Genomic DNA, 11,534 nt, shown 5'->3' with positions numbered 1-11,534 from the left:
AGTTTCATGAGCGGTTTGACTTGTTAGTAATACCCATCCTATTACAGCAAACCGAGACAAATGTCACAACGATCAAAACCATTTTATCAATTTAGAAATCAACAGATCTCATTCATGTTTTACACAACAAAGGTAAAATCCATCTTACAAAGAATAAATTACCAAAAAAATTAAATAAATAAACATTGAAAAAGCATTTACAACACATGGTCTGAACAGTGTGTGTTTGAGAGGAGGTTGCAGAGAGACTCTCTCCTCAGTTGCCTTTAAGGAGACTGCAGTAATCAAATACATAATATGTCATTATGTTTGGGGGATTATGTGTAATACTGACTGAGGTAATGATGCCAGAGAAGACAGAGTGGTGTTACGCAGCCTCTAGTGGAAAAACATGCAAACTGCAAGCACACTGGCTAACAGACACTACAGCCAATCAGAGCCATCTGCAGAGACAGGCAGGCTATGTTAATCTTACACTTTCAAGGCCTGGGGAAAAAGTATGCTTGAACATTCCAAACACAGCCTCTACAGTCCAATCAATGGATTCCCAATACTGCAGTACAAATGTGTGTTTGGGTCCAGTGTGCACCTACACAAATGAGTCACAATCTGTCCTAACGATAGTATTAAGTCCTGTCGTAATCCATAATCAATGGGCAATATAACTGAGCTGCATGAAAACAGCTGAGATCAAGCCTTATTCCAACAGTGTTATTCACAGCACACAGCAGCAGGGAGTCTGCAGGTAGAGTTAAATGTATGGGGTTTATAATGAGACTGAGAGAAGAGTCAAATGTATGCAGTTTATAGTGAGACTGAGGGTGGAGTTAAATGTATGGGGTTTATAATGAGACTGAGGGTGGAGTCAAATGTATGGGGTTTATAATGAAACTGAGGGTGGAGTTAAATGTATGGGGTTTATAATGAGTCTGAGGGTGGAGTTAAATGTATGGGGTTTATAATGAGTCTGAGGGTGGAGTTAAATGTATGGGGTTTATAATGAGTCTGAGGGTGGAGTTAAATGTATGGGGTTTATTATGAGTCTGAGGGTGGAGTTAAATGTATGGGGTTTATAATGAGTCTGAGGGTGGAGTTAAATGTATGGGGTTTATAATGAGTCTGAGGGTGGAGTTAAATGTATGGGGTTTATAATGCGTCTGAGGGTGGAGTTAAATGTATGGGGTTTATAATGAGTCTGAGGGTGGAGTTAAATGTATGGGGTTTATTATGAGTCTGAGGGTGGAGTTAAATGTATGGGGTTTATAATGAGTCTGAGGGTGGAGTTAAATGTATGGGGTTTATAATGAGTCTGAGGGTGGAGTTAAATGTATGGGGTTTATTATGAGACTGAGGGTGGAGTTAAATGTATGGGGTTTATAATGAAACTGAGGGTGGAGTTAAATGTATGGGGTTTATAATGCGTCTGAGGGTGGAGTTAAATGTATGGGGTTTATAACGAGACCTTATTATTTATAAGGATGGCCAAAACATGCTCAGAATCAGAGTCAGAGACACAGGCTGGGAAGCAGTTTGTGTCTGTTTTTCCATCCACTCGTTTTCCCAGCGCCCGACGGATCCTCCCCTCATCCTCTCATCCGTTAAGCGCAGGATGACACAGCCAGTCAGTCAATCGGCCAGTCAGAGTGAGGGAACTGCACACAGAAGCCGCCTCCATCAGTGCTACGCCTACGGAGCTGGTGCTCTTCACTGTCTACCTGCAGCGGTTCACGGCAAAGCTCCACTCTGGAGCGTGAAGAGTCTCTTCACCGCACCACTTCAGCCTACACTCCACTCATCTGAAGCTCCGCATTCATCAAACGACTGGACCAAAGCGTCCTTCACACGCGGCCCCCGGCGCGGCACGCACGCGCGTCCAGGGTCGCAAGTTCAAAACGTTCAGGAGCGGTTATCACGGTCTGGCAGCTGTCGCCATGGTGAACTGTCACTGGCAGCAGCGCTAGCGGTAAGGGAGGGTGGGTGACGCCACCACGGAGGGCAGGATGGCAAGATAGTTGGAGGGGACGTATCCCCTCTGGCCCCGCGCCTCCACCAGGCTCCACTCAGCGTTCCCACGCTTGTCGTGCGGCTCCACAATCTGGAGCGGTTCTCCGGCCCTCAGGGAGAGCTCGTGACTGCTCCTGGCCGTGAAGTCGTAGCCCGCAAACACCTGGAAAGACACAGACACGTGGTAAACAGAGAGCCGTTAATCACAGTCAGGCATTTTGGCATCCAAACAATATTCGTAAATAGTTCAGTGACCAAAAGAGAGAGCTGATCACAGTGAATGACAATCAACGACAAAGCTGTCAGAGTCAAGACTTTACACACTGCTTCACAGTGGACCGTCACACCTGGGCGCTTGTGTGGAGTTTACACTGGTCAGACATTTCAGAGTCTGTGCTATTCTGGCCCAAAGGCCAAAAATTCACCAAGATGTCTCCAACTACCCTGACATATTCTTGTGTTTTTTCTAATTACAGTAACAGCTGTAACTGCTGTAATCAGTGAGACTATGGCTCCATTGCACACTGCTCTGCAGACAACACCACTACTGCTCCTGCCCAGAATGCATTTGTTTATGTTTATGCTCATAATGGTTGTGGTTAGGATGTGGGTTGAGAAAGCTGATTTTTGATTGGTCAGTGGAAAAAAACACACCCACACACACATGCAAACACACACACACACACACACACACACAGAGAGAAGGTAGGCCTTATATATAAATAATAGATCAGCTACTCCCCCTTGTGGTCAACTTTGGTAATGTACAAAATAAATCCTGCACTTTTTTGCTCTGTAAAAGCCCCACTCTGTCTTATGATAGTATGAGAGGACACACTTAGAGCAGGCCGACAAGATGAGTCTGTAACTAGAGAGAGCGGAAATTGCACAGGGATAAATGGCATTCAAAGGTCATGCAGAAAAACAGGTTGCTCTTGTATAATCATGTTTACCTCTCACACCCACAAGTATGTGTGCATTAAAACACGCAAGAGATCAAATCAAACACCTGTCTGCTCACGGCAACATGTAGCTGAAATTGTAATCTGATGTGTGACGAGCTAAAAGCACACACATCAACAAATCAATGAGGGAGTGGTGGCAATGCTGCACTGCTTACATGGGAAAAGCACCTCATTTCTACGATACAAATGACACTCTCTTTCTCACTCTCCCTCTCTCTCTCTCTCTATCCCTATCTCTCTCTCTCGCACATGCACACGCACACACACACACAAGCACACACACACACACACACGCACACATATAAAGAGAGCGGTTTGTGTAACTGACAGGCATGCTATCAGTCCTATCAGACTCCATCTCTCTGACACACAGATCAGTCAGACTAGCTGGGTGGGCTTTTATGACCTGTCAATCAAACCACTCTGCTCCCGCCTTTGCCCGTCACTCACCTGGAAGCACGGCATGGCCATAGTCACAGCGGGCTGCGTTCCCGGTGTGTAGGAGTGTCTTCGGGGGCCTGGGCCAGAGGATGCCACCGTTAGATGCGGTGATTTAGGAGCATCCGCTGTCAGCTGATGGTAGCGCGTCAGTTTGGAGGCGGGCACATATCCCTTTAGACCTATGGAAAGGAGGAGACAAGCTCTGGTAAACAGCTATGAGGCTAAATTTCACCACATCCATGTAAATTTTGAGGTGGGTTTAGGTCTTTTTGGTTTTCATTTTAGACATTTTGGTTTTGTCTGGTAACTGGATGGCCAGAGAGTCTGGACACCTGATTCCCTGATAAAAACCTCTAAGCACAGGGTGCAGGGATTCAGTTCTCCTTGACTGTGTCTGTGGAGTCCTGAGTGAAAGAATGGTTATCTAATGTTCTATTACAATCTCCAGCCAACCTAACTGCTCGACTGCTTAAATATAATCTCGTTAACGACGTTTAACAGGTGAATACACATTTACTGCCTTAGGAGAAACACACGCCTTCCTGTTGGATGATTGGTTTGGTATTTCATGAACGTAATATCACCTGTGAGTTTAGATCTGATGGGATTTGACTGAAACATTCAGAGTCTGCTGTCCCTGTCTGTTTGTTGTTGCTGTTTTGGACATTTTAAGATCTGTGTCAAGGTTCTCAGATTTTTTTTCTCTCATTTCTCTCTCTCTAAAGTCAGCTACTCTACCCATTCATTAGATCTTTATGCTGATGCAGACAGTCTCCTCTACTGGTTACTCTCACTGTTACTTCCTGTCTCTCCTGCCAAAGGAGTTTCTTATTTCCTGTTTCCTTGACAGTGCCAAAGGCTTAGCATCCTAGAAAGCTCCTCTCTGACCGTGTGCAGCACTATCTACTGTTAAACCTGCTGCAGAAATAAAACTGAGTGGGGTTGAATTCAGATGGAAACGAAGATTTACGGAAGACTTCACCTCCTGCGTCCACTAGCCAGCGCCGGCGGTCCCCTCGGGTGTCCATCTCCGAGACCACGGCCACCAGTTCGCCCTTACTGAGGTTCAGATCCAGATCTCGCGCGGCCACGGCCGGGCCCGTCAGCTGGTAGATCTTCTCTGGGCCGTAGCGGTCCATCAGAGCCCTCAGGCGTTTCTGAGAACCGGGGCTGAGAGGCTGAAAGACAGCATACACCGGTCTGACCGAAATGACGCTACGACACACGGCGTGTTAGTCTGTGTTTCAGGTCTCAGTGGTTTTACATTTAGTGCCTGTCAGCCTGCATCAGATATTACCCTGAGTAATGTGTGGGATATTACACTTAAATAGGGAAGACGAGAATTCTGACTTTAACTAATGTCACACTGCTATGAGCCTCGCAGACAGGTGGCGGATTCACGGTACAGAAATCTCTGCGTTAATCACTATCTTATGAAGTAATTGGGAATATCATTAAAGCGCAGCCATAAGACATTGATCAGACTCTGCTCTTAGAGATAACATCCAGACGAGTGTTTCTAAAAAAAGAGAGAGAAAAAAAAAAGGCTTTTGGATAAGGTAAGCTATTCAAATTTCTCATTAGCTTCAGTAATGATGTGACTCAGCCGATAAGAGATCACAGACGGAGACGCCAAGACAAATTAAAAGCAGGATCTGTGTTATGACTACCGACAGGAGGCTCCTAGGTAATTACAAAAGGACGCATTATCATAAAACGTATTATCATAAAACAAGAGTCAGACATTTCATTTTTCAGTCTTACTTTGGCTGGATGGTGTTCTTTCAGTGGGTCTACAAACACTCAGCCAGTCAACCAACTAATGACTGGCACTCCACAAACTTAAAAGGAGTTTCATCGTTTAAGAATGGCGGTTGAGTTGCAGGCTAGGGTCAAATTTACTTTAAGATATGGGTTAGGGTTGAAGTTAGGCCTAGGGCCACCATTTAGTTTAGGATTAGGGATAGAATATAGTGATCATTAGTAAATAGTTTCTGTAAGTGATTTAGATGGGGAAAATCCAAATACAGCGTTACCCATCATTCACTCACTCGCTCGCTCGCTCACTCACTCTGTCACTCAGTCGCTCGCTCGCTCACTCACTCGCTCGCTCGCTCACTCACTCACTCTGTCACTCGCTCGCTCGCTCGCTCACTCACTCTGTCACTCAGTCGCTCGCTCACTCACTCACTCGCTCACTCACTCACTTACTCACTCACTCACTCGCTCACATTACTTCATTTGCATCCTTTTGCTTTGCTTGCTTCTCTATGACACTGGAGAATAAACAGTGCCGTTCTGAAGCCACTGTTAATACTTGCAGCCTTGGCACAGACAGATCGGAGAATCCATCTGAATGAGGGAATTCATCTGACCACAGCAGGGCAGAGCTGGGCTAATTTAAGGCAAACCTCTATATAAAGACACGTTTCATTCTCTGCCCTGCAAACAGTCTTCCATCTCCATAACAACCGCTGTGAGTGCACACGCCGTCCTCAGTAAGTACCGTGGCAACAAGTCGCCGCCCAGCGACAGACAATGCTGTGTCTCTGTGTCTGTGTGTGTGTCAACTGACCTGCACAATGGGGACATTGAGCGCTTCCTGGACCCTCTGACACAGAGACTCCAGATTTTTTGCCCCCTCCAGCACAGAGCTCTCCGCCCACTCCCAGAATGCCGATGGCTCCAGATGACTGTGTGAGAGCTGTAAACACCGAGAGGGAGAGAGAGAGAGAGAGACGGAGGGAGAGAGAGAGAGAGAGAGAGAATGTGGTACACAACAACAAGGAATGGATGCAAAATCTAATTCTGCAAAACTCGTGTCTGCTGTCAACCACAAAAAGGGACTGTTTTGCACCAACGCTAAATTCTACTCCATTCCTGAAATCATTGTATATTTGAGCTATCTAAATATCACAAGGTTTCAATCCAATATGCGGATGGGAATAGTTTGGATGCTTGTTTGACTTTAGCTGAAGGTTAACTCCTGCTGAGTGAATAGCCAGTGAGAATGGATTCTGATTCAATGTTTGTTTCACCACTGACCTGATTAGAGCTATAGGTAGGGACCACAGAGCTGAGACTAGAACCAGTAAACTACAGATATACACAACACACAGTCTCCAGTCTGTTCCTCTCTGAGTCCATACCTGATGTGTGAAACTGGAGGCAAGCTGCTCCATCTCAGCGGTCAGGTCTCTTTGCAGGCAGGCGAAGGCGCCCAGGATGTTCCACAGCAGCTGCAGGGCCTTGCCGTTAAACTGGGGCAGCTCCGTCAGCAGCAGGGTGTTGATGGTGCGGTAGGTGGCGGCCACGGCTTGTTCCTCGTAGTTCAGGCTGGACTTCTCCTCCAGAAGCTCGAAGTCCAGGAGCTTGTCCTGCCGTTTGCGGATCAGGTTTCGCGGTCCGGCCAGCAGCTCTTGCAGAGAGCACAGGGGTTTGAAGACCAGGGTTTTCAGGCGACGCTCCTAGTCGAGTCAGAGGAAAAGCATTAGTGTACGCTGAAAACACGCACTGGGTTTCGCAAATCAGGTTATTATGATGAGAAACAATTTTTAGTCTTTTGAACGATATTTACCGAGCACACACAGAGCATGCAGATGGACTCACATATGTGGGGTATATCCACTGCCGCAGAGCCACAGTGATCTCCTTGGAGAAGAGGGCAGCTTTTTCTCCTTCCAGGTCAAGATCTGCCTCCTCTGGTCGACAGCTGAGGAACCTCTGTGCCCGAAAACAGTCACAAGGTTTTCACCAGATCGTCAATACAGGTTCTGTATGTTCACCGCTCTGAGCTGGGGCATGACTGCTTTTTCCACACAGACCACCGATCGACACCACATTGATTTCATTTATTCCATTCCAGCTGGATGAACTGAACTGAAAGCACAGAGGGCTGGGAGCAAAGTGAGGCAGAGAGGAGAGAAGAAGCCAAGCGTACCTGTAAATGACTAAGATAGTCTCTCATATTGACGTGAAGGTCTGTGATCCCCTTCTCCAGGAGAAGGAAAAAGCCAAGTAAGGCATCAAATTCCTCATCCACATGCTAGAAACCAATCAGAAAAAAGAAACATCAGGCATTCGCATCTCAGCAATCTTTATATGAAGTCTCAGAAAACATATGAATGAATATTTAATTACTGAACATTTATTCATTAAACTGATTATGTACATTATATGTGTACATGTGTAATGATTCACGCTACTCTTTCATATTCAAGAGGACCCGTACCAGGTTACCAGGCTACCCTTTAGAGATGTGTGGAAACAGTTGTGTCCTCAACCCCGATTGGCTGAGAGGCTCTTGGTAAACACGGTCTGGTTGTTAAGTTACAATTGTCCTGTTTAATAATTAACACTAAGCGGAGTTAAATGACCGTGTATCATTTTAGGCAGAGTTACCTTTGGCACTATCCCTGTCTCATGCTTTATGTACTGGCTTAGTCTCGCGGTCTTCTTAGCAATACTGTGTCCGCTTAACCTGTTAATCTTGTCCTTTATTGTCAGGTTCTCCGTTTTCTTATATTTATCAGCTGTTAAAACAAACAAAAAAACTCCAGAAATTATTTAACTTAGAATTACACGGAACAAAAAAATCAACATACAACACAGTGTGTCAGTTTTCTAGGAATGTTATCAGCGACAGTCGATCGAATGGAAAGATGTTACGTAAGGTCTCTGGTGCGGCTCTGACTGTTTGCGCCGGGCCGCGTCGTTCTCACCGACTTCGCGGAAACGTTTGTATTCATTGATCTCGCAGTTGAGCTGAACGGCGGCGCGGCCCGTCTGCTCCAGCAGGGCGTAGGCCGGGTGCCGGGGGTCCGTGTGTTTCTGGACGGTCTGGAGGAGCAGAGGGTAACGGGCAATCCTCTGAACAGGCATCACCAGGAAAAAACTCAGTGTGGAAGCGTTCACGTCAGGCCTGAGACACACACACACACACACACACACACGACATCAAACAAACCACATGAAACTGCCCGTCTGCACTGGCCCTGTAATGGTCTGATATGGAACGTTTTAAGGTTTCTCGTGACATTGTCGGTTCTATGACACCACTGCTTCACCAGAGCAGTTACAGTCACGTCTTCATTAAAAACAGAAAGCTGACAGACAGCCTTGTTAAAGATTCCTTGGTATGTCACAGGTGTATCTCGCTCGACTATTAGTACAAGAACAAGGAAGAAGGCGAGTGGTTATTGAGGTGGACTGAACAAAGTCTCTTAAAGTAATAACCTCACCCAAATCATAAAACATAGTTGTGTCACAACTGCATTGTCTGTTTGTCAAACACAGGTTGTGTTTAACATTCCATTATCAGGAATCATCAGTCAGTAAGCAGAAAAAAAAGCAACTGATGAGTAAACATGGCATCCAGTGTGAGTATCGTGAAGTTTCGGTCAAATATGTGAAAAGGAATCATTTGGATGCTTGTTTAGCACGGGCTGAAGTAAGGTTAAGTGGCGCTGAGTGAATAACCGGGGAAAATGGATACTGATTCAGTGCTGTCTTCGCCACTGAGCAGATAACAGCAACAGGTAGCAGCCACAGAGCTGGCTTAAGTACGACAGAGGAGCGGTGAGTTTAATGCTGTCATAGAATCATGTGCCATGTGAATGCTCTGCTTACTGTATGAAACCCTGTCAGCCAGAGCTTATGGAGTAACACATTAACATATTTATATAGACACAGCAAAGATAAGATCCTAACAGCCTGACATCACTTTCACTGCGGCCCCTGCAAAAGCCGTCTCTACTGCATACAAACCGAGAGACAGCAAGTTTCTAACATTTATCACATGACAGAAAACAATGAACAAAACTATGAAATCAGGATCTTAACGTGTCACCATTCAACACAGCACCAACTTTATCTGTTAAAGAGGTGAGCAAAGCATAGAGGTGAAGATTTCATATCAGCTGTCAGCATCAGCGCAGAAACTTATGAGGAAGAAAAAAAAAACCTGAACCTACGCAGAAGTCTTGATCACACGGATCATCTCCTGCCACTGGGCCCCTTTCTGTTTGTAGCTGTTCTCCACAGCTGTGATGTTGTTGTAATTGGCCAGATACTCCTTATAGGCCATCTCGATATCATGTGACAGACTCAGGAAAGAATTGCCTGACAAGAAAAGAAAACGAAAGAAAAGGATCACTGTACTACGTCTCTGATATAAAATGACTTGGACTATATAGTGGCCTAGTTTTTATTTATTTATGAATTTTTTTAAAAAGGTCCTTAGTTCATCGTCAAAGAGTGATGTATAGAAACAGCCCTTTTTACATCTGAAAAGACAAACTGTTTGACGTTCCTGTTTGAGACACCCTCATTCCCTCTGTCAGATCTGGTCTTGATCTTCACTCCAACACATTAAAGATTGTGCCCTGAGGATGAGCCCGGACTTGAATTTCTGGTCCATTCCGGGCCTCGACCCATTAACCTCCCAGCATTCCGATTTTACGGCATGATAATCTGTCATCTCACCACGTGCCACAGCATAAACAATGATGTAACGACTGGTCCAAGATCAGTAGGGTAAAGTAGACGCGTATTCGCGTGGGGGTGATGTTTGAGTGACGGGGTGTGTCTGGGAAGAATGCAGGGGCGGAATGTGAAACGTGTTCTCCCTCCCGCTGTACTTACAGAGAGTCTCCAGGTAACGCGGATCGCCGGACTGCATCTGGGCCTGGTCCAGAAGACTCAGCAGTCGACCCGACACGTCGATTACTCCGCCTATGTGCTCGAACATGCTGTCGAGGTTTGGCAGCGGAGGCTGAAAAAATATCGTTCCTCGATTATTTCACTACAACAGCAATTCTCTTAAAATGTCTTGTGTTCACAGAGATGTGAGATATTCCACAAAGTAGCATTTCTCAGCTGGACTCACACTTTGAGCCAAAAGTCAAATCTGTTCCAGAAGAGAACAGCTGAGTGGACAGTTCTGATTTTTGGCCAAACTTGTCTTGCTAACTGAGAGGTCCTGCATCGTGGAGTGTACTCCACATTAAGATGGTACATGTCGCATATAGAAAGTACTCCACATTAAGATGGTACCTGTCGCATACAGAGTGGTCCTTTCTGTTTACACAAAAAAACACACATGAACACACAGTTCTATCAGGCCTCTTATGGAGTCTGAGCTTACACCCTAACAAGCACTTCAGTACTGCACTGGCAAACACACTGGAGTTTTTTTTTCCCTAAATATGCTAAATTAGGAGAAGTTTCACAGAGTCAAAGTATGACAACAACACTCAGCCAAGCGTCTGGTGGTTAGACTTGAGTTATGTTGAAGACAGTGAAACAGTGGTACCTGTATTTCCTGCAGGTTCCTTCGGATGTTAACGGTGCAGAGTTGAAGATTCTTCAGGTAGTTCCTCTCTGTATGAACAAACTCTTCGATGGCCATCAGCTGTTTCTGAGCTGCTCTCTCCTTCGCAGCTAGTCTCTCACTCTCCTCCTCTTTACTCTCCTCTTCTTCTCTTGTCTTTTCCACCTCTTCATCATCTTCACCCACATTCTCCTCTGGCACCTCCTCACCCTTCGCTCCCTCAGACAGCCCTGGCTCCTCTGCTGTTTCCTGCCTCCTGCATCTCCCCACTGGAGGAGCATCTAGCCTGAGGGAACTCTCCATTCCTGTGCTGTCTGAAAGAGAGAAAGAGAGAGAGAGTGAGAGAGAGTCACAGCTCTGCATTAGGTTTCCATCACAGTAGAGAGAGTCAAAGCTCTGCATTAGGGTTCCATCACAGTAGAGAGAGTCACAGCTCTGCATTAGGCTTCCATTACAGCAGAGAAAAACCTCCACAAAGGCCAGAGCACTGGCAGGGAGACAGTTCCATAACTGGGCTAAAAGTTAGTGGAGTGAGAGGTCCAGCGGTCCCAGCATCTGAAGAATGAGGAGCCCAGTGTCTGCCTTCCCTGCATGGAGAGAGTCCAGGGGTAAGGAGCTAGTGCGGAGGAGAGTGAATGGCTTTTAAGGGACTAAGGGATCCTGTATTGTTATGTGACCTGCAGAGCAGAACACCATGTGCTTCAAGAGGAGATCCGCATACCAATACAACCATGTTCCCTATGTCTGAAAAACTCCTCAGGCACTGCAGAGTAAAATAAATATATATATATATA

The 11,534-nt window shown here is 45.8% G+C and overlaps 1 protein-coding gene across 1 annotated transcript; it reads right to left on the bottom strand.

Moving 5' to 3' along the window:
* Positions 1 to 1,481: 1,481 nt before the first annotated feature.
* On the bottom strand, positions 1,482 to 11,061 carry arhgef37 (Rho guanine nucleotide exchange factor (GEF) 37). The gene is made up of 12 exons (XM_030765999.1): positions 10,723 to 11,061; positions 10,053 to 10,182; positions 9,383 to 9,530; positions 8,132 to 8,331; positions 7,812 to 7,942; positions 7,351 to 7,455; positions 7,020 to 7,133; positions 6,560 to 6,877; positions 5,986 to 6,114; positions 4,393 to 4,588; positions 3,420 to 3,589; positions 1,482 to 2,167 (listed from the first exon to the last, which is right to left on the bottom strand). The coding sequence occupies exons 1-12, from the start codon at positions 11,041 to 11,043 to the stop codon at positions 1,958 to 1,960; spliced, it is 2,172 nt and encodes a 723-aa protein (XP_030621859.1). The 5' UTR covers positions 11,044 to 11,061; the 3' UTR covers positions 1,482 to 1,957.
* Between the last annotated feature and the right edge of the window lie 473 nt (positions 11,062 to 11,534).

The sequence above is a fragment of the Chanos chanos genome, chromosome 2 (genome assembly GCF_902362185.1).
Source record: "Chanos chanos chromosome 2, fChaCha1.1, whole genome shotgun sequence".
NCBI classification, from domain to species: Eukaryota; Metazoa; Chordata; class Actinopteri; order Gonorynchiformes; family Chanidae; genus Chanos; species Chanos chanos.
The sequence above is the reverse complement of the archived record's forward strand: the minus strand, read 5'-3'. Positions and strand labels throughout refer to the sequence as shown.

Excerpts from the sequence above, each read along its gene's own strand:
- arhgef37 (XM_030765999.1), bottom strand. The coding sequence starts at position 11,043 with ATGGAGAGTTCCCTCAGGCTAGATGCTCCTCCAGTGGGGAGATGCAGG. Across the intron at positions 8,332-9,382 it reads CGTGTGATCAAGACTTCTGC|GCCTGACGTGAACGCTTCCA; the intron begins GTAGGTTCAGGT and ends TGTGTGTCTCAG. Across the intron at positions 7,134-7,350 it reads ACTATCTTAGTCATTTACAG|AGGTTCCTCAGCTGTCGACC; the intron begins GTACGCTTGGCT and ends TTTCGGGCACAG.